This window comes from Netta rufina, assembly GCF_964035555.1.
Source record: "Netta rufina genome assembly, chromosome: 20".
In the NCBI taxonomy this organism is placed as follows: Eukaryota; Metazoa; Chordata; class Aves; order Anseriformes; family Anatidae; genus Netta; species Netta rufina.
The window spans coordinates 7865471-7884598 of NC_140144.1; the positions used below are offsets into that span (position 1 = coordinate 7865471).

The 19128-nt window shown below is 40.7% G+C and overlaps 1 protein-coding gene across 1 annotated transcript in view; it reads left to right on the plus strand.

The window, feature by feature from the left end:
- Nucleotides 1–972: 972 nt before the first annotated feature.
- MED27 (mediator complex subunit 27) overlaps nt 973–19128 on the plus strand; it is a 93531-nt gene continuing 75375 nt past the window's right edge. Inside the window, exons 1-2 of the mRNA XM_084299278.1 lie at nt 973–1189; nt 3737–3881. Coding sequence (XP_084155404.1) covers nt 984–1189; nt 3737–3881 — 351 coding nt within the window. The 5' untranslated portion in view covers nt 973–983. The remainder of the gene's footprint in view (nt 1190–3736; nt 3882–19128) is intronic.

Below are 19128 nucleotides of genomic sequence, written 5' to 3' on the forward strand. Positions count from 1 at the left end.
TAAAAAAAGCATCCCCGAGTAAAGGATGTGTGTGAATTGTGCTTACTGAATTTAATTAATACCTGTATGAAAGAGGTGGTTATTTATTTTAGAAACTGAAAAAAAACAACAAACAAACAACAAAAACCAACCATCCCGGTGCTGCAGTTTACTCTGTGTGGAGTGACTACTGGCCTGTGCAGCGCTTCACTTATTTTAGCTTTATTTATTTTAGCTGCACTTGAAGGGTGAAAAAAGAGCTGGTGGTAGGATCAGAAACATAATCAGCTCCTACAAAATCAAACCAGTAATCCTTGGCATTATGACAGCACTTTCAAACTCCACAGTGCTTGGCAAACATTTGATAATTGAGGCTGGGTCTCACCCTGTTACAGTAACTCAGGCCCTAACCTTAAAAACTTCATTGTGCCCATGAGCGTGAGGCTTACAGAAACATTCTTGCCAGGCTAAAACTAAGCGCAGTTGTTGCAGAAGGACGGGGGGGCTTCCTTTCTATTTTAAATGATTTTATTTCTGTCGGAACGCCTGCTAAAATCCATACGGTACATCAAAAGGAGGGGAATACACCCCAGCTCCTGAGGTAGCTAGGATACTACTAGCAGCGAATGATGCAAAGCATGGGAAAATAGAAAGAGAGAGGACACCTGACTGGAAAAAAAAAAAATAACATTTTGAGGAAGGAGACAGGTATGTCGGAGCTACACACACCAGTGCTCACTTTTTTTGCCCCAGGGTCAGACAGACATTTCCTCAGTTTCTTCTTTCACACAGGGCGGGCGCGGTTTGCGAGAAGCAAACCTGCCCTTCCAGAAGAAACCCCTGACGTTACGAAGAGACGAAAATAAATAAATTAAATAAATAAAAAAAATGCTGAGGGAGGCGCCTGAGGGCAGCACGGCCCTCGGACTACATTTCCCAGGCTGCTCCGTGCCGCCGCGGCCTCGGCACGCTGCGGAGCGGAGGGAGGCCGGGCCCGGGCTAAGATGGCGGACGGGGTGCTGAGCCCCGGGGTGAACCTGGAGGCTTTCTCCCAGGCGATCGCCGCCATCCAGGCGCTGCGCTCCAGCGTGACGAGGGTCTTCGACTGCCTGAAGGATGGCATGCGGAACAAGGAGACGCTGGAAGGCCGCGAGAAGGGCTTCGTGGCCGCATTCCAGGAGAGCCTGCACTCCGTCAGCCGCGACCTGGGGTGAGCAGCCGGCCCGCCGCTCCCAGCACCCGGGCGGGGAGAGGGGTCCCCGGGTCCCCTCGGCTCCTGGAGGAGATTTGGGGCGGCTAAAGGTGAAAGCGCCCCGCTCCGTGCCTCCCTGGGTGCTGCCTCCCCGTGACATGCCCTCCTGGAGCCTCCAGAGGGATGAGCCTCGCTCAGATGTTTGGCTTGTGGATAGGTGGCTGGGGCACTGTTGTGGCCGGCTGGGTGGTTTTGGTGGCAGAGGGATTGTTCTCTGTTTTTCTGAATTTTTTTTGTTCGAAAATAATAATAATAATCGCTTTTTAGACTCTGAATCATCAGCAGCATCCAAGTGGTTGAAGCGTGTTACCAAAACTTGACAGGCTGGAAAGTTGCTTTGTGTAAATGTAGTTATTTAGGACAGGCTGGTGCACTTCACAGAGGTGAAAACAACTCTTGAGGCTGCTGCTAACTGCGGCCCTGCTCAGTCCTCTCGGGTGTGCTGGGGCCGGTGCATCCCGGTGGAGCCCGCGGTGCTGTCAGGGACGTGTCCCAGCACAGGGTGACCCCTTCCAGGGTATCCTCAGGCCTCCAGAGGTGTCCAGTCCAGGGTCTTCAGGAGGAGAAGCCCTGTGTTTTTCGGCTAATAGGTTTTGCTGATTTGTAGTTTGTAATAGTTGATGATGTATATAATCTCTTACCTGTTTGTTGCTTTCTATAAGGACAGAAGGTAAATAATCAGTTTTGGGAATGACGCTGTACGCAGCTTTATAGACCTCTGTTGTGTCCCGTTGGTTTTTATGGTTTCCAAGCCGATGAGGCTTTGTTGTTCCCAATGTGGAAGCTGTGCCATCGCTTTGGTCATCCTTCTTGTTTTCTCAATGGCTTTTTTAAGGACTCTATAGTGTAGAATAACCCGAAAGTCTCGTTTCCAAATGATAACAGATAGCAACAGCCTCTGACCTCTTTTCTCATGTGCGCTGTGATACGCTTCTTTAGGTTGCAGTTCATCATCCGTTGTTTTGGTGCTGTCAAGTTCTTCAGCAACTCTTTGCAGTTAGTCTTGTCCCTAGCACCCTACATGAGAATAGCTTCATCATAAAGCTTTACCAGTTCCTTTTTCACCCTGTTTTCCAGAACATTAACGGATATGTTGGTCAGTACTTGATGCCATTTCTTTCTTGATACCTCTAGATCATGTTTTTGATAATTTGATATAAATTTAATTTGTCTTTCTGAAAATGTAACTGCTCAAAAATAATGTAATTTATATAACATCTTAATATTAGATAATTCTGTTTTGGTTTTGGGAAGCATTGGTTTTGAGTAGTAAGTGAACACTGCAATGTGTATTGAAGTTAATGCTACCTGTGGACTTTGGCGTGAGTCATGAAAGTATTTACTGGAATCCTTGTTCAGCAAATTCTTAATTATCTTGTCTATTCACGTTTATTGTATAGTTCTGTCAACAAATGCTAAGTATGCTCATGAGTGATCAAAGCACAAGAGACTTAGTGTAGGCCATGGAAGCTTGAGGGAATAATGATTAATAGAAAAGAGTTTTGTGGTAGGAAAGCATAGAAGTTACTTAGTGGTTAGTTCCTTGGTCATTAACATTTATTTTCATAACTTTCATTAAATGCAAACAGATATTTGGGATTTTTCTTCACAGAGATTTCCATAAGTCACGCTTTAAAGGGGCTGAATCCTGCTCTTAATTTAGTGCAAGGTTTGAAGTTCAATTAGAGTAGGATTTGATGTTCATGAGTCACAAGGAGAGGCACCTGATTAGTCATGTCATTTGGAAAACTGCATTTTATATCTGTGCAAAGTAGCCAGTCTTTCTTCTCCAGCTGATTAATGCGAGTTTTTAACATTGCCTAACTCTTGTTATTATTAAATGTAGCGTTTGACAAATGAGATATGAAGTAATAATAGATCATTTTCACACTGATCGTTTCTTCATGGAAAAATGGTGCTTATTAAGCTTTAGTTGGGTATTTTGTACACGTCTACAGATGTACAGGTTGCTCATGGAAAACAGAAGATGTTTCCTTGCCCTGACAACTTGGAATGTGTTACAACAGTCACAGTCTTCGGAGGACCACCTCCAGGATTAGGACTAATGCCAGTTCATATGTATATTTACATGAGGACAGTGTTAATTTCTAGTGCATTATGGAAATTACAAGACATCTGCCTGCTTGATAATTCTCCTGTTGTCCATAGTATCGCAGCCAATGCTTCAAGTCAGAATTTTGTGGCTTCTGAGGGTGTGCTTTGCTCAGAAGATGACTTAGGTTCTGGAAATGTTTGTAAACAGGACGCGCCATAATTTGATTCTTTCCTTTCTGTCTTACAAAGACTCTTGACTTGTACTTTCTCTACTTAGAAGCAATGAGCAGTGATTAAGCTGTTTGTTTTTTAATCAAATTGGGCAGATACGTTAAGCATACAGATACTAAAATAGAGTGTAAACATGATTGCTGTTTCTGTAGGAGGACCGCACATCTTAGGTACACGTATCTCCAGATCTTCAGAAAATGCTGTTGTATTTTCTTTCAGTGAGCTGGAGCGTCTGAGCAATCTGGTTGGTAAACCCTCTGAGAACCATCCCTTGCACAACAGCGGACTGTTGAGCCTAGATCCTGTTCAGGACAAAACACCTCTTTACAGCCAACTTCTGCAAGCCTACAAATGGTCAAATAAGGTAACAACAGAGTACATTGATGGAATAGAGTTGTGTGTTCCTCCAGAAGGACTGATTTGTGGTACAGCAAACCTCTGAATATTAAAGGCTGTCAAAATTGCTGATTTTTTTTATGAAGTGGGGAGCATAATACATACCTGGAATTACTTTCAAGTGAGATGAAAAATGGTATTTCAATTGAAAGGAAACTTTCCTGCAATTTAAGTGTTTCCATGTTTTTCTAAGGGAGCGTTGACTCCAAGACGGAATAATTCTCTTTGTAATAGCTGTTCAGTATCTTGTCTTATGTAGATATTAAATAAAAGTATGTTCTGTCCTCACACCTGTCAGTAATCATTGTAGCAGAAATTGGTGGGATATTAGAGCAGAGAATCATAAGCTTATGTTATGTTGCATCTAAAACTATTTGTAGAAAAACTCGGAGGGAAGTTGTCATCATCAGGAATGCTGATGGCTTTCTGTATCATTTGCTCCTGTTAAAACCATTTCTGCCTGATTTCAGAGCTAACTCTGTATCAAACATCTTTGACATAGCTAATGTTTTTTGCATTGTATATGTTATGGAATTTTAAGTAATGCAAAAAGAAAATGCAGATAATACTATTGCTTTTTTTTTTGTATTTTTAAGAATGAATTGTTTTTGTTGTAAGAAACTTCTGATGAAAATCAACTCAATAATCTTGTGTGCTGAATATGTTTAGGGACGGAAGCTGGGTAGGTATCTTTGCCCTGGACATAGTCTACTTATGGTGGGTACATCAAAAATACCCCTTTCTTCCCATCCGATTTTATTTAATAAGTAAACATTACATTATTGCAATTAATATTAATCCCTGTGTGAGCACTGTTATGCTTCGGTTTGCCTGTTCCCATCCTGAATTTTTAGAACATGTACGTTACTTTTTATAGAAATACTGAAATGAATCAGTATTTAAAAGTTTTCTTAAGATTATTTTTGAAGTGTTTAGTGAGCTGTTGCAAAATGTAGAGGATGGATTCATTTCTGTTTTGGAACTGCTGTTAGTGAGAGATTCTGGAGTTGTGGCTCTTAACAACTGTGTACAAGACAGCAGGAGTAAGCAAGAATAATAAATCTGAAAATAGCTGGGGCATTGCAAGACAATTCCACTCTAAATTATTTATTGCAGTACATGAGCAAGGAAGACTTTCTGGCTACACGAGTACTTGGTAGGCAAATTCTTGTTATAAACTGAGCCAACCGATTTAACATTATTTGGAATTAAGATTGACTACTACAATGATTTTTGTATGAATAGCACCATAATATTTATACAGCCACTTTTCAGAATGCAAATGTGTGTTATGTCTTCTAAAATCCGTAGAATTCAGCATCAGTAGAAATTTTGGTATGATTGGAAAATGGGGGACAGGAGAGATGTTAAAGTAGAAATTTGACAGTTGAGAATTTTTTTCTTGTTTGTTTGTGTTTCTTGCTGTTATTCAAAGTGATTATCGGCACTGAAGAGGAAATAATTTGCTACTTTCAGACAAAGCCACTTACCATTTATACTTAACTGCATGACAAGTTTAGAAGTTTAAGTCTTCAGTGATTTAATTCTTTCTTTAGGATATTATCAAAGTAAACTCTGATGATAATGAAATAGTTCTGGAAGAGTTATTATATTGAAGCTTTTTATTAACTTAGAGTCTAATGGAGGTTTGAAAAACAGTTTTTTAATACTAGCTCCTGATTTCAGAAAGCAGAAAGGTTTAGCATCCTGTGCACTCACATTTCAATTTTCCTAGAGAGGGGGGGGAAAGTTTTTTTTTTTTTTTTTTTTTTTCTTCTAGCTTTGTTATCATTTTTTTTTAGCTGTAAAACAAGTCAAACATACCATTTCATTTGTATTTCAAAAATTGCTTTCTACCTAGTAGTTCTTCAGAATTTTACTACAGTCTTTTCTAGGGTTTGTAATGACCAGCAGACATGAATAGGTTGCCCCTCTTTCTAATAACAGATGTTACCTGTGCTGAGCATAGATACTACTATTAGCACCAAAGACCCTGGTGGTGCCTGTGTAGGTTGCTGCTTAATTCTTCATTGCTAAATACATTTCTGGGATAAGTATTATTTCATTACATGTTTTGGCCACCTTTTGTTTTCGTTATGTGTGCCTGGTGTTTGCTGTTGCTTGGAAGGGAGGATTTGGATGTGGTGATTTGTCAATACGCTTTATGCCTGTTCACATTTAATTTTTAATTTGTGACCCCTTTGTGGCTTGCTTGCTTGTATTTTTGATGAGCTGAGATAAGGGCATTTTCCTCTCTCTGATTGTTCATGCATTACTGATGGCCTGAATAGCCACGCTGCTGCCAGGGGAGGATAGATGGAGTAGTTTCAGAGCTTATGGTGCAATTCCGAAAGGACATTCATAAAATACAGGGGAAATGAACGCACACACAATTTCAGTTGCATGTTTCAAGGCATGCTGTTTATTTCTAAAACATGGGGAGCATGATAATAAAGTAGCTTGTAAGGCAGTTATAAGTCAGGTCGGTAATAATAGCTGGGCTATTTCATGAGAAGCAAATTGGTTTTTGCTATATCCAAGTACTGTATGTTTTTTAAAAATGGCTTTGATACATTTTTTAATTATTATTTATTTTTATCTAAAGCTGAAAGAACAATTAAAGGCCTGAAATGGTATGCTTTTAAAAAAGAAATCAGAATTTCAAAAATCGTCCTATATAATAGTCCGGATAAAAGCTGAGATATATTTTTTGATCCATTCATATCAGTATATCTGTTTTGTAATCAATCTCTGGCAGTTTTTGGAGACTGCAGTGATAGTAGTCTTCCAAATACCATAAGCCACATGAAGCTCTTTAAACCACAGTAGTACTGTCAACTTGTTAGAGTAGTTACTCCTTCAGATTAACAGCTTTATTTTTGATGCTGGGTCAAGCAAATACCCAGTCTTGGTTTGGTGATGGATGCCCAAACAAGTTTTTTGAGTTAAGTGCTGGGAAGTGTAGTGAAACTCATACTCACAGACTTTTTCCTTACAGGATTGTGTTATCTTGGCAGCTCTTGTTATTTATTAGCATCTGCTATCCTGATATTTACTTACTGCAGTTTACCCAATAGTTCTGCAGATGGTTGAAGTTGTCCATATAATAGAAGCAGCTGTTTGGGAACTCAACAGCTTGTCAAAGGCATTAATTACACACACATGCAGCTGTAAAGGAACTTTACTTTTCCAGGTGTTTAACAGAGCTTAAAAGCTAGAGCTGACATAAACATGAGAAGTTTAAATCGATCTTATTGCAAGCAAAAGCTAAGTGATTTTGTCTTTGCTTTTGCTAACTGGCTTCTTTTATAAATCAGTAGAAATCATACAGGTACAACAGTTTGACTGTGGGTGCACAGCAGCATGCAGTAGCTTTGGATCAGCATTTAGGCCGGCTTCATAGTTATTTTATTTTCTCCTATTCAATTTTATTTAAGAAAAGAGGTTTCCTTTGTTACGATTGACGTGCAGTTTCCCAGAAGGATCCTTATCTGCCCTCTAATGTAATACTGAGGATACGATATTAGATAAGACAAAAATGAGCAATCATTCGTGCGGGTAATGCGATGCAGCCGAGGTATTCCCTGCAAGTTAGGGCGCTTGCAGAAATCAGACGTAGTCCTTTTGATGCAGACCATCCCTGTGTAATAGCTGTAGTTGATTTATGTCTGAAGAGTTTCTGTGCTGTTCTGGGACTGTTCCTCAGCACTCGACCTGCAGGGTGATGCTGCCTTGCTTCTTGTCACCTGCTGCCTACTTCTTGGTGGTATTAGGAGGCGAGGAAAACTACAAGGGAAACAAAGGGTTTTGTGGGCAGGAGTGTAATTATTGATGATGCGATTAAAGCAATATAACATGGATATCTCATATATAAAGCATTTAATAAGCTTATGCTGGTATGGTTGCCTGAGCCAGCTGTAGCAGCCAGGGTAGATGCAGGTTTTTGGAGTCCAGAAATTTGAACTCATTCTTTGAGTAGGGAATTTTTTTTTTGTCTGCTGCTTTAGTGAGGTTATTTATTGCCTGTAGTGTATATTTGTTCATCCTCTTTGCCCTTGGCAGAGCATTTGTATACCCTCGCCCCGTGCATGCCCGAGGCAGTGTCTGTTAAGGTGTTCCCTTTGACTCCAGTGGAACAGAAAATACGCAGCATATTGTGTGTTCACTGAGCTAGGCAAATGCTTTCGGAGGGCAGGTTTCCCCTCTCTTAGGGGGTGCTGTCAAGTACTTCATGCCCAGCATTTGAGCTTTAATCACCACTATAGATTCTGGTAGAGGTTTTTTACTTATTTGAGTGTTGGGTTTTTTGGTTTGTTTTGTGGTGGGTTTTGTGTCTTTGTTTTTTTGTGTTCTAATTTTATTTGAAGAGAATGCACCCAGTGAATCAACTAGCAAATTCCATAGGATCACTCTTTCTGCCAGGCTTAAAAAACATTGTCTTTGTTGGACAGCAGCAACCAAGTCTTTACTGATCTGCCGGGTGACTGCAGCATTAGCAATTTCCTTGCCCAAGTGTGTTGCCTACAAGCCTTCTCTCCCTACCCCCTTTTTTTTTTTTCTTGGTAGAGTTTATTTTCAGACTTCCAAAGAATACGATTAACAGCAGCACAGATGGGAGAAATTTAGAATAATTTTGGTACTGAAAAGGTGATGTTATCTTAATTTTTTTTCCTGGACTTCAACTTCATGGAAGCACAGTGCTGTATGTTGCAGTGAGCTGGGTAAATGTGTGCTGAGTTTGTCTGTTTGCTTTTCTCAGATTCCAGCCTTTCTGTAGTTTGAATCAACGTGTGTAGGTTTGGTGGTGGTGGTATTGCTTTTTGTTGTCGTGAGATGGCATTTAACAGACATGGCAGTGGTGTGTTTGGGAAGGCTGTTAGCTACCACTTCAAGCAGAAAGCAAAAAAATCAACTTCTCAGACTTTGTGACTCTCTGGGTGAGTAGGATTTAGGTGAAATTATTTAATTTACTCATCCGTGACAAGACTATGGCAACTTCCATGGACTTTACAGTATGAGTGGTACTCATACCAAGTGAACAGAGGTGGATAGTTGCTGTCATGAGTTCGTTTAACTGGCAAATACAAACCTAAAAGAGAGATTCCTGTTGATATGCATAGTGAAATACATTAAAAATATTTCAATTTAAATTTATTACCTCATAGCTTCCTCTTGTTTTTCACATGAATTTAAAATCGAACTGTTAAGATAATCACCGTTAATGAATTAAAATGATTTTCGGTCACATGACAAAATTAAAAAAGGAATACATAGTTTTTGTATATTAAATTATCTTGATGTGTTCCCTGATAAATTGTGTAAATTGTTTGTTGTAGGTCTCAAAAAAAAATACTAATAAAAAAAATCAATAGAGCCTGTAGAGAAAGTCCAGACTTGTTAGGCTGCCCTTGGTAGCTTAGTATTGATTAGACACAAATATTGAGTTTAATGACAATAAATGCCATTAAATGTTAACCATAATGGTAGAGGAAGACCGTCAAAGCAATTTTTTCTTGTTCTTCCTGATTGTAAAATGAAGTGCTCGTTCCAAGCAACATTAATTTTCATTTTTGGATGCGCTCAAACATTTTGAATTTAATGTAGTTTTACAGTAGCATGGACAGTGTAACTGAATTATTGTGCTGGCAGTTGTCTGGAAGTGCAGGCAGCTGGCCAAGATTTTGTCCTTTCAGGACTTTATTCTGTAAGAATGCAGCGTTGTGATAGCCTGGCACACTGCTGTGTGGAGATCCAGCTGTTTTCTGCTGAGATTTCTTCCATCCTAGTTGGGGAAGGGTTTTTGTTCTCTCACATCAGTGACACACGTGTACTATCAGGACAGACTGTCCCCATACCTGGATCAGCTTCTTGCCCAGTGCTTCTGGAGGCTGCTTTGGAAGATCACCTGTGCTTGCTGGGGTAGGAGGAGGAAGGTTTGTGGTGAGTAGGAGCTCTAAAGAAGTTACTTAGGGAAAAGAGTTGAAGTTGCTAAGTCCTTTGGTTTGATTACAGAAGGGATCAAATGGAAAAAATAAGAATTGAATTGAAGCTGAATGGCTGCAAGCAGAGTGTCTGCCCCAAGAATATTTCTGTAGCGCTCTGAAGAGCACAAATTACTTTGTAGGAGCAGAAGCAGTGCTCAAAGAGGGACTGGGCTGCAAAATCTCTTCTGGATTACCAGGGGTGAACTCCTTTCCTAAGTAGATAAGCCATTGGAGTTGATATTCCTGCTGCTGGAGAAATGAATGATACACGTCCTTGTGTTTTCTTGTACACAGAGCACAAAATAGGAGCTGGGCCACTTGGTTTCTATTCTTGCCTTTCTTATTAATTTTTGTTGTAACCTTGAGCAGTATGCATGATTTCGCCGTGCCTCATTTTTATTATGGATAAAGTGGGATAATACTTAACCTACTTCTCGGGAGAGTTTCTGGTCTAAATGTGTCCCAAGTGCATTGGGTTCTTTGGATGGAAATGCATTGTAGATGCCAAGTATTGTATAGTTAGTGACTAATGTTGTTTGCCTGGCAGTCTGGAAGAACGCCCTTTAATGGGCTTTTAATTTTGTGTGATTTTAGGCAAATGTTTTGGTGAAATGCCCTTGTTATTCAGAATTACATTAATATTCCTTTCATTATTTTTTTTAAATGACAACAGGTGCTTACTACTTTGCCTGCAGCTGCCATGGATATTAATTATTGGTCAGTTGTCTGCATGGAGAATATTTAATTTTGTTATTGCAGGGTTGATTTTACTGACCAGCAAAGATGGGGTTGGAAAATGCAGGTAGTGTGCAAATTATCCTTAATATTACAGTGGTGGTGGAAGAATCACTGGAAAAGCTATGAGGAAGGAAAAAACTGCTTGTAGCTTTGACTCTCCCTAGAAGTCCTGCCCAAAGCAGCACTGGGGGCATTAGAGATGGGTAACAGCAGCTGTGTCCATCTTCTTCTTGGGAGGGTGCATCTTCCCTCCTCAGCTGGATGTCCCTGAGATTTACAGCTCTTGGGCCCCGAGTTTCATTGCCTTTTATTACTATGCCGTTCCTGAACAAAAAGCTCCAACCCAGGGCTATCCTGCCTCGTTTATTGTAACTGTGAAAATGTTTTTGACAGCTAATAATCGGAACAAAAGGAAATGAAAATTACCAGCCTCTTTTTTCTTTGCATTACTGCTAAGATGCTGCGGCAGGTGAGATTTTGCTACACTTAATTCCTTGGCAGGTCAGTTGAGGTTCATTGACATTTTAGTAGACTGAGGTTAGTTTGTTCCTTCAAGAAGAGGAGAGTGACAGTCAGTACTTTGTCACTAAAAAAAAAAGAGGGAGACATAATTAGCCTTTGATTCTGGCTTGTTATGTGGTTTTGATGTTTTATATCTGTGATCTTCCCAGAGTTATAATTGTAATAATTCACACTAGGATGTTATTGCGAGATGAGGTTATACGGGTCCAAATGGAGTTTGCCTTTCTTGCTGGGTTGTGTTAGAGTACTTCATTTCAAATCTGAAACAGCCTGAGAGGATGGTAAGGTGTTTTGCTATTGTGGTGCCTGGTGTTTGTTGTTTTTCAACAGTATTTTGTAAAGCTCCAATCCAAATAATGCTGTAAGCAGTACTGGTCTCACTTTTCCTAATTATGGGAAGTGATACATCAATACACACTGTCATAAATCACAGCCCCCTTGTCAGCTGGTGGGAATTGTTTAATGCTGTGCAACACCTCTATGGGCTAATGAGTATTTTTCTCCTGTTTCTGTGCTAAGTATTAATGCTCTAGCTGTTAGCCTATTTCAGGATGGAATTGATTGATGTCGGTCTATTTTAACCAAAACACTTCTGCCCACTCCCAGTTCTTCCTCCCCTAACGCCTTTTCTCCTCTGCAGGAACTCTTCAAACAGTTGGTGCCGGATGGCGAGTTGTGTGATGTGTAAGTCAGTGATCACGTCCCCTTCTAACCTGTGTCATGCTGTCATCAGGCCAAATTGGTTAAAACTGCATTGATAATATTAATATCAGACTTGGGATCAAGCTAAGTCATGCACACACAGAATTGCAGTATGCAGATGAATAAGTCATGGTACCGACATTAGGTTGGAATAAAATGCTTTACTTTTAGAAGCTGAGCAATACAGCAACGATACAACGTGCTGTCTAGGGATTAGTTGAAGAATATGGAATAGAAGAATGGGACTGCAGAACTACAGGAGCGTTGTCACTAACCCTCAGAGCCAGCTCTCCTCTGAAGTTTTGGTTTGTGTGCCCTCCCAGGGGCTCAGCCTGACTTGCTGCTGGTGATGAAAGCCTGCCGGTCTTCCAGTGCGTGGTGGCCACCATGAAAGCACAGAGGATTTTGTCAGAGACTCCAGTCCCTCTAATTGCCCCAGCAAAGAGTGCAGTAGAAAGAGAGCATCACCAAACCTTCATCGTCATCCGAAGAGCTTGGTATTGTAAAGCCTGTATGTGCTTAAAAAACTTGAGTTGTTTATTCATCCTCATATAAGAACCAGGCAGGGATTGTTAGCTGTGGAAAACAGCTTTCTTCTGTTTCATTGGACAGAATAAAAACCTTATTCTCTCTGGTAAATTAATACAACTTCCTGAATTCTGTGGTTGTCTGTAAACTTGTCTATGATACATAAAGACTGGGCCCTTCTGTATTATTTTAAAATTATTTTTTATGTACATGGCAACATTTCCAGAGGAAAAGAAGGTCCACCTTTATGTTAGTTTCCTTTCTGTGTGGAAGGTTGCACAAAAAATCCCAACAAGCAGACGATTTTATCATGTGTGAGATGGGGGATTGGACTAGATGATTTTTCGAGGTCCCTTCCAATTCCTAATATTCTGTGATTTTGGGGATTTCTGTCTTTTTTCCCCCCATCTCATAGTTGCCCAAACACTTTGTTTTATTTTTCTGGCTTAAATTGTCTCATAAGGCATAAACCAGAATCTTACCCAAAATAGTAAGATGTACCTGTGGTTTCACTTGAGAGAATTTCCTGAGGTCTGGCCCCCGTTATTTGTAGTTCTTCTAGACTAGGTTGTAGGGTTTTAATTGCATGGGAAAACCAAAGATGCTTCTGACATTCCCCATTGCAGCCTGCAGGTAGGAGTGATAACCGCTTTGGGGTCCTCATCTCTCAAAGGAAGCTGCGTCTCGCTTTCTTTGAAGTGAATTAAAGATGCTTGTAAAGTGTTTGGGGACCTTCATATGAAGGGTATTCAAGGAATATGAACACTAATATAAAATAACTGATAAAGCCGATAAACATCCTATTGGTATTCTTTCTGTGGAAAAGGTTTTTTTTTGTAGCTTCTGAAGGAAATCAAACAAAATGGAAATTTTAATGATGTCACCCTGATGCTCTCCGCTATTGTTGTTGTCTGATCTTGCGCTGGGTCTGTTATTCGGGTTTTATGCAGAAGTGCACTCATCTCTAATCTCGTTTGTGTTTCTTTTTTTGGAGTTACTAAAGCTGATCCCCTCAGTTTGTGGAGGGACTTGATGGTTTGAATTGCATATGAGCAATACTCAGCTCCTCCCCGTTGTATCTTGATCAGACTCTGCTAATAACTGGGCTACTAAACATGAAAGTTGCCTAAAAGCTAATAAATGTGAAGATGGTCTGGGTAAGGAGCTGTGTGTAATCAAAGTGCAGTTCAGACAACTAGTTTGGATACCGTGTCATGGAAATTTACATTTGGTAAAAATGTGACAAGGATTTTATGTTCAGGAGTGGTTAATTCTGAGCTTTGACTATTGGAGATGTGTAACCCAGAAAGTCCATGGCAATTCTTGAAATCTCTAACCTCAATACATGTGCCTGAGTGCGTACTGCTTCTGATTTTCCTCAGATAAAAAAAAAAAAAATGCCCTACCCTGCAGTAGCATTGTCATTTTGTGGCTCTGATGCTGTGACAATTGCAGAATGGGAGGAAGAAATTCCAGAGCACAACAGTGGTACCCGTGCTGTTCCCACAGATGCCTGCTTTTTAGTTGTGATACAAAGGTGTAGTGCAGAGGATGTGCAGTTGGTCTTAGATGGCCTTTGAGAGAATTTGATGCTTCCAAAATATTTCTGTTAATAAAATGAAATGGGTGATGATTTGAAGAAAGTTGTCTGTTCTCAAAGGTGTGAGATTTCACTCGTGACATTGGATAAGCCACTTAGGACGTTCACACTCTGCCGTAGATGCAGTCATTTCACATTCTCCTGGGTGTGTGTGCGTGTGGGGAGCCGTTGTTTATTTTTGCAGGTGAACTTTACTTCAGATCTGGCCAGATATCTGACCCAGCTTTTAGGGATACTTCAGTTTTGTGCAGTAGGCTTCTGTTCTGCTTTGTGAAAGAACCCTGATGGATGAATGACTCTTCTGCAGAAAACCCAGAGCTGACTTCGCTTCTGTTGTAAAGAGCTGCTGCTTGAGAGCCCTGTGTAGAAGTCTGAGTAGTGCTACAACGGGGCAGTCGGGGGACTGGGAGATGGAGAACAGAGGATAGGTGAGAATATGGGTGTTGCACTCAGAGCAGTTTTGCTGCTAACTCCTCTTGTGGTTGGTACCTGTTGTTGGTTTCAGCTTGCATTTAAAGCAGAGTTGGGCTGTCCTGGGGGCTACAGCTGAAGATGACTTATCAGTATGTGTTGTCAGCTTCTCTGCCAATCTAAGGTTAGCCCAAGTCTGAGCAGTTTATTTAATCTGGTTTTAAATGTCATGAATATAAAGCTTCCACTTGCACAAGAAACAGAACTGAATGAAGTATTTTAGCCACAGACATTTGTTCAGTTACAGTACATGCAGGAAAAGATGTCCTCTGGATTAATAGAAGAAGATGTAGTGAAAGCTGATTGATCCTACTAGGTGCTGGTCTTTTACATTTTTGATCTTTTCACAGCAAGATCAAAAGGTTTTGTACCCTGAGCAGCAGTTACCTTGTTGTGCTCTGTTGCAAGGTTCTTGGCTTAGTGCGGAGCGTGCAGTCACGCTCTGGTGCTCGCTGAATTTGCTGAGAACTGAAGTGCTCGATTTAAACACCTAAAGCTAGACCGTGTGAGTAATCTGAGTGCTGAAATGGCTCATAACTGTAGTTGCATGCTTGCCTGGTGTCTTTGCAAACTCCAGGGAATGCATTTTTAGCTTGCTTTTTTTTTTTTTTTTTTTTTTTTTTTTTTTTAATGCTCACGAATTGGCTTGTTCCCAGATAACATTTCTTCAAAGGCACACACACTGACAAGCTGATAGTAATAACTAATATACTTATTGGGTAGAATTAGTGTATATCATTATGTTATGAAAAGTAATGAACGTGTTGAAATGCTAAGAATATTTTCAAGATTACTTTAGATTGGGTTGGAGAGCGGAGTACAACGGCTACATCTTAAAATACGTAATAAAATCACAGTGGTCTTTGATGTTCAGACTTAGCCTTCAGAAGAAAGCTGTATTCAAAACCACTGCCAGGCCTGATTAATTTGCCTGTTGTGCTTGGATTTGCTAAGTAAGTTTTTATAACTGGCAGCAACGTAGTGGTATAGGTACTCTATATATTCTGTGGGATATTAGACACAAATGAATTATATCTAGATGTGACATTCTACGGTTCTAAAATAAATGTGTTTATTTCTCATTACATGAAATTGCAATTCCTGTGGAAATCGATATTGAAAATACTAAAAGCCTCCTAGGATCTGCAGGCATGCACAGAAAGGAGCCATATACATGTGCTGTTACTCGCAAGCGTTGGGTTAAAGTGACTTATTTTAATCTTTTCACGTCAACAGCAATTGAGTATATTTTCCTTGTTGCAAACATCCTGTCACTGCTACAGAAAACGAAGAGAATGGGGACTAGAGCAGAAAAAGTGCTCAGGTGTCTTTTAAACTGTTTTAAGCTGCCCATGGCTTGAAAATATTCAAGAATCTGTGATATGAGCTGTTTGACATTTTTCCTCTTCCAAACGCTCAAAGAAATAAATCTACATAAAGAGCAACTCACTTTTAAAAATGAGAAGAGGCTTTGCGACAGCGTCTGGAATCTCACAGTGTTACTTTATTTCCCTCTTTTGGCTGACCACCATGATAAAACAGCTGAATCAAATACATTCTTTTATGTATAAAATATATTTTTTGGGTCTTGACAGCTTGTTTCCAGTTTTAGTCTAATTCGGTTTGAAACAGCTGTTCCTAATCTCTGCAAAACAGTTTTTTGATGGAAATCATGACATTCTCAACTACAGCAGTGTTACAGGGCTCTCTCTCCTTGCAAAGTTGGCTTTTCTTTATGTTAAAAGAATTCTCCATTCAGAGAAAAAGCCACTTTTACATCAAATAAGCTGCATTCAAAGAATAATAGCTTTTCCCTCCCCCTGAAGTCCTCTCTCATTGAGGCTGGATGTACGTTTCTCTTCCTACGTGACTTTTAAGAAGAAAACATCCCTGTGTGTTTTCCCATTAGTGCGATTTTTATTCCCATGTTCCCTGCCTTGCCCATATGCTTTCGGTTGGGTTCTATTTAGAGTTTTCTCTGCAGTTGTCTCTGCACTCAGACTTAGCGAGTTTTCTGGCTTGCCGCATGGTTCAGTTTTACTCCGGAGTCAGATCTCGTATTTTCAGAATTTTCAATGTAGCATTTTCAGTTTGCTCAGTGCCATCATTTTTTTATTTTTTTTTTGGGGGGGTCGTCAGCTGCGTTGCTGGGTGCATCTTCCCGAGCTGTTTGTGGGAATTTCACAGATCACAGAGCTGATCCCATCTCTAAGCTCTCTTGTGCCTGAGAAGCAAAAGGTAAAATTCCTTTCCAATTTCCTGGGTCTTGTGGAAACCCTAGCGTGTAGTGTGGTGTGAAGCTAGTAACTTGCTGCAGAAAAGAGTTTGCTGTCTGGTTGACTGTGTGAACACAAGTGTGTGATGGTGCTGTGCGTGGACATCTCAAAACATTTCTGAAGGGAAGGGGAAGGCTTCAAGAGTAGCAGGATTGCCAGGTTCCTAATGGCACGGGAAGGACTTGGGAGTTGAACGTCCTCTTTCCTCTCTCCTTAGCTTGCTGGTTGAATTTCACAACTCATTCCGTTCTGCATGTCTTTGTCTTCCCACCTATACAGTGACGGTGCTGCAGGAGTACTTGGAGAAACCTGAGCGAGGCAGCGTGCGAGGAGCGGGATTGCTGGCAGTGCTGATCCTGCTTCTGAGCCCGCTATGGGCTCATACCATCCTGAAACCTCTCCAGGGTTATTTGTTAAGGCACATTTTATCAGCTGAAATAAAACCTGACATCGAACATGACACAAAAGCTTTACTACTTAAAGAGCTGTTAAATATGTGTTCGCTTCCAAATTCAATGTTTTGCCTGGCAAATACTGCGGAGCGTTTATCATTTTCCCTGAATCTTTTTTTTCCCACAGTCCAAGGAACCTGACTTGGGGTTGTGTTAGGATTAAGTGAGATTACTAGCATCTTCTCTCCATCCCTCTTGAGTACCTTGTATGAATACATCCTAATAACTATTGATATCGCATTCATCCTGCGAGAAGCTGAGACCTTTAGTGTCTGCTGATGCTGCAGTTCTGATGTTGTGTTTTTCTTGCAAGTAAAATCAATTGAGACAAATCTTAGTAACTTTTACAGCAAAATAAAACGACTGTGCCAGGCAGCCATTGAAAGTTTCTTTTTTTAAGTATGGATATGCTCTTAGATCACACGTACAGGGTTGTTCCAGCAGAATTGATTGGTTGATCCCCTAGATTTAAAGGTCAACTGTAATCACATTTCGGCAAGATTGAAGAAGATATAAAATTGCTACTACGCTTTTCTGAGTTGTATACCCTCATCTGATGCTCTTTGCTTTTCCCCTGTACATCTTAATTTACTCAGCTGGAGCATCGATACATAAAGGGCGCGAGTCAATGTGCCTGCTTGCTCCTGTCGAGGAGGGAGCTGGGCAGATGGACGTCCTCCAAGCCAACACCTTCCCTCTGGGGGATGTGAGGCGGATGGAAGGACGCCCCTACAGCCTACAGAGATGGAGGAGATGAATCTCTTTTTCTGTGAGGAGATCTGCAGCAGAGCTGGCGTGTCAGATGTTGCTCAGTTGCCAGAGTTAACGCATCCAAGAGAAGGCATTGTCCCTTCAGAGCGTGGCACAGATGGAAGGGAGACGCTGCACAGCCCTCTGACGGGGTGGACACCTTTGATAGTGGGGAATCAAAAGGAAATCTCATCACTAGTGTTTTATGTGACAGCTTGGTGTTCTGTAGTTCATAGAGACAAAGCAGTTTTGTAAACGTGGTGTTTCAAAATCATATTTCCATGTAGTAGACAACGATATCTGCATGCAGATGTGAATAAATTCCTTGATAATTTTTGCAACAACATGAATGAGCCAGCTGCTTGCCACAGCACACTGCGTGAACTAGAGGCAGGGAGGGCATCCAGGGGCTTGGGTGTAATTCATTTTTCCTGTAACAAAGAAAAAGGAATCCTGGAATGGCAAAGGGATTGGTGGAGAAAAAGGAGTTTTAGTTTAAGCTGATAAACCAGAACATGTTTATGATTCTTAGAGAATTTTCCTTCGTGACAATTTTGTTATGTTCTGGTTTTGTACAGATAACTTTACTGTTCTTCTGTCTGGGTCTTTCACAGAGCAACAGAAGAGAAAAAGTGTTTAACATGGAATTGACTTAAATGGCAGGGAACTGCTCCTGCACTGGAGGCTGCTGCGTTGCAAATGCTTTAGCTAACCTTCAAGCAAACTGCCAAGTAACTTTGTGCTGCTCTGGTGTGGTTTGCGTGTATTTGATCAGAGTGTGCCAGTGGTCACGCCATAGCAAGGGCTTTGCAGGGTTAACAGTACACAGAAGGATGACCCTTAGAGTTACTTCTTAAACATGCCTGCTGTAGGGAATGTGTAAGTTACATTATACAGATGTTATTGGTAGCAGGACTCCAGGAGTCCAAATTACCTCCCAAAGCACTATCCTTAGTGCATTTTCCTATGTGCTAACTTGCAAAATGCGCTAATTCCCAAATGCATAGAAATTGAGGGTTTGGAGCTTTTCTGTAAGCATCCTGCTTTTAAAAGACACTGACAGACAGCGCTAGTTGAGGAATGTGCTTGAGTGGACTGAGAAGACATTTATTGTGCATTTATGGAAGGTGGCCTCTTTCTGAGGCTTGCAGTGCTCCGATGGCCTTCTAACTTGGGTGTACATTTTGCTTTG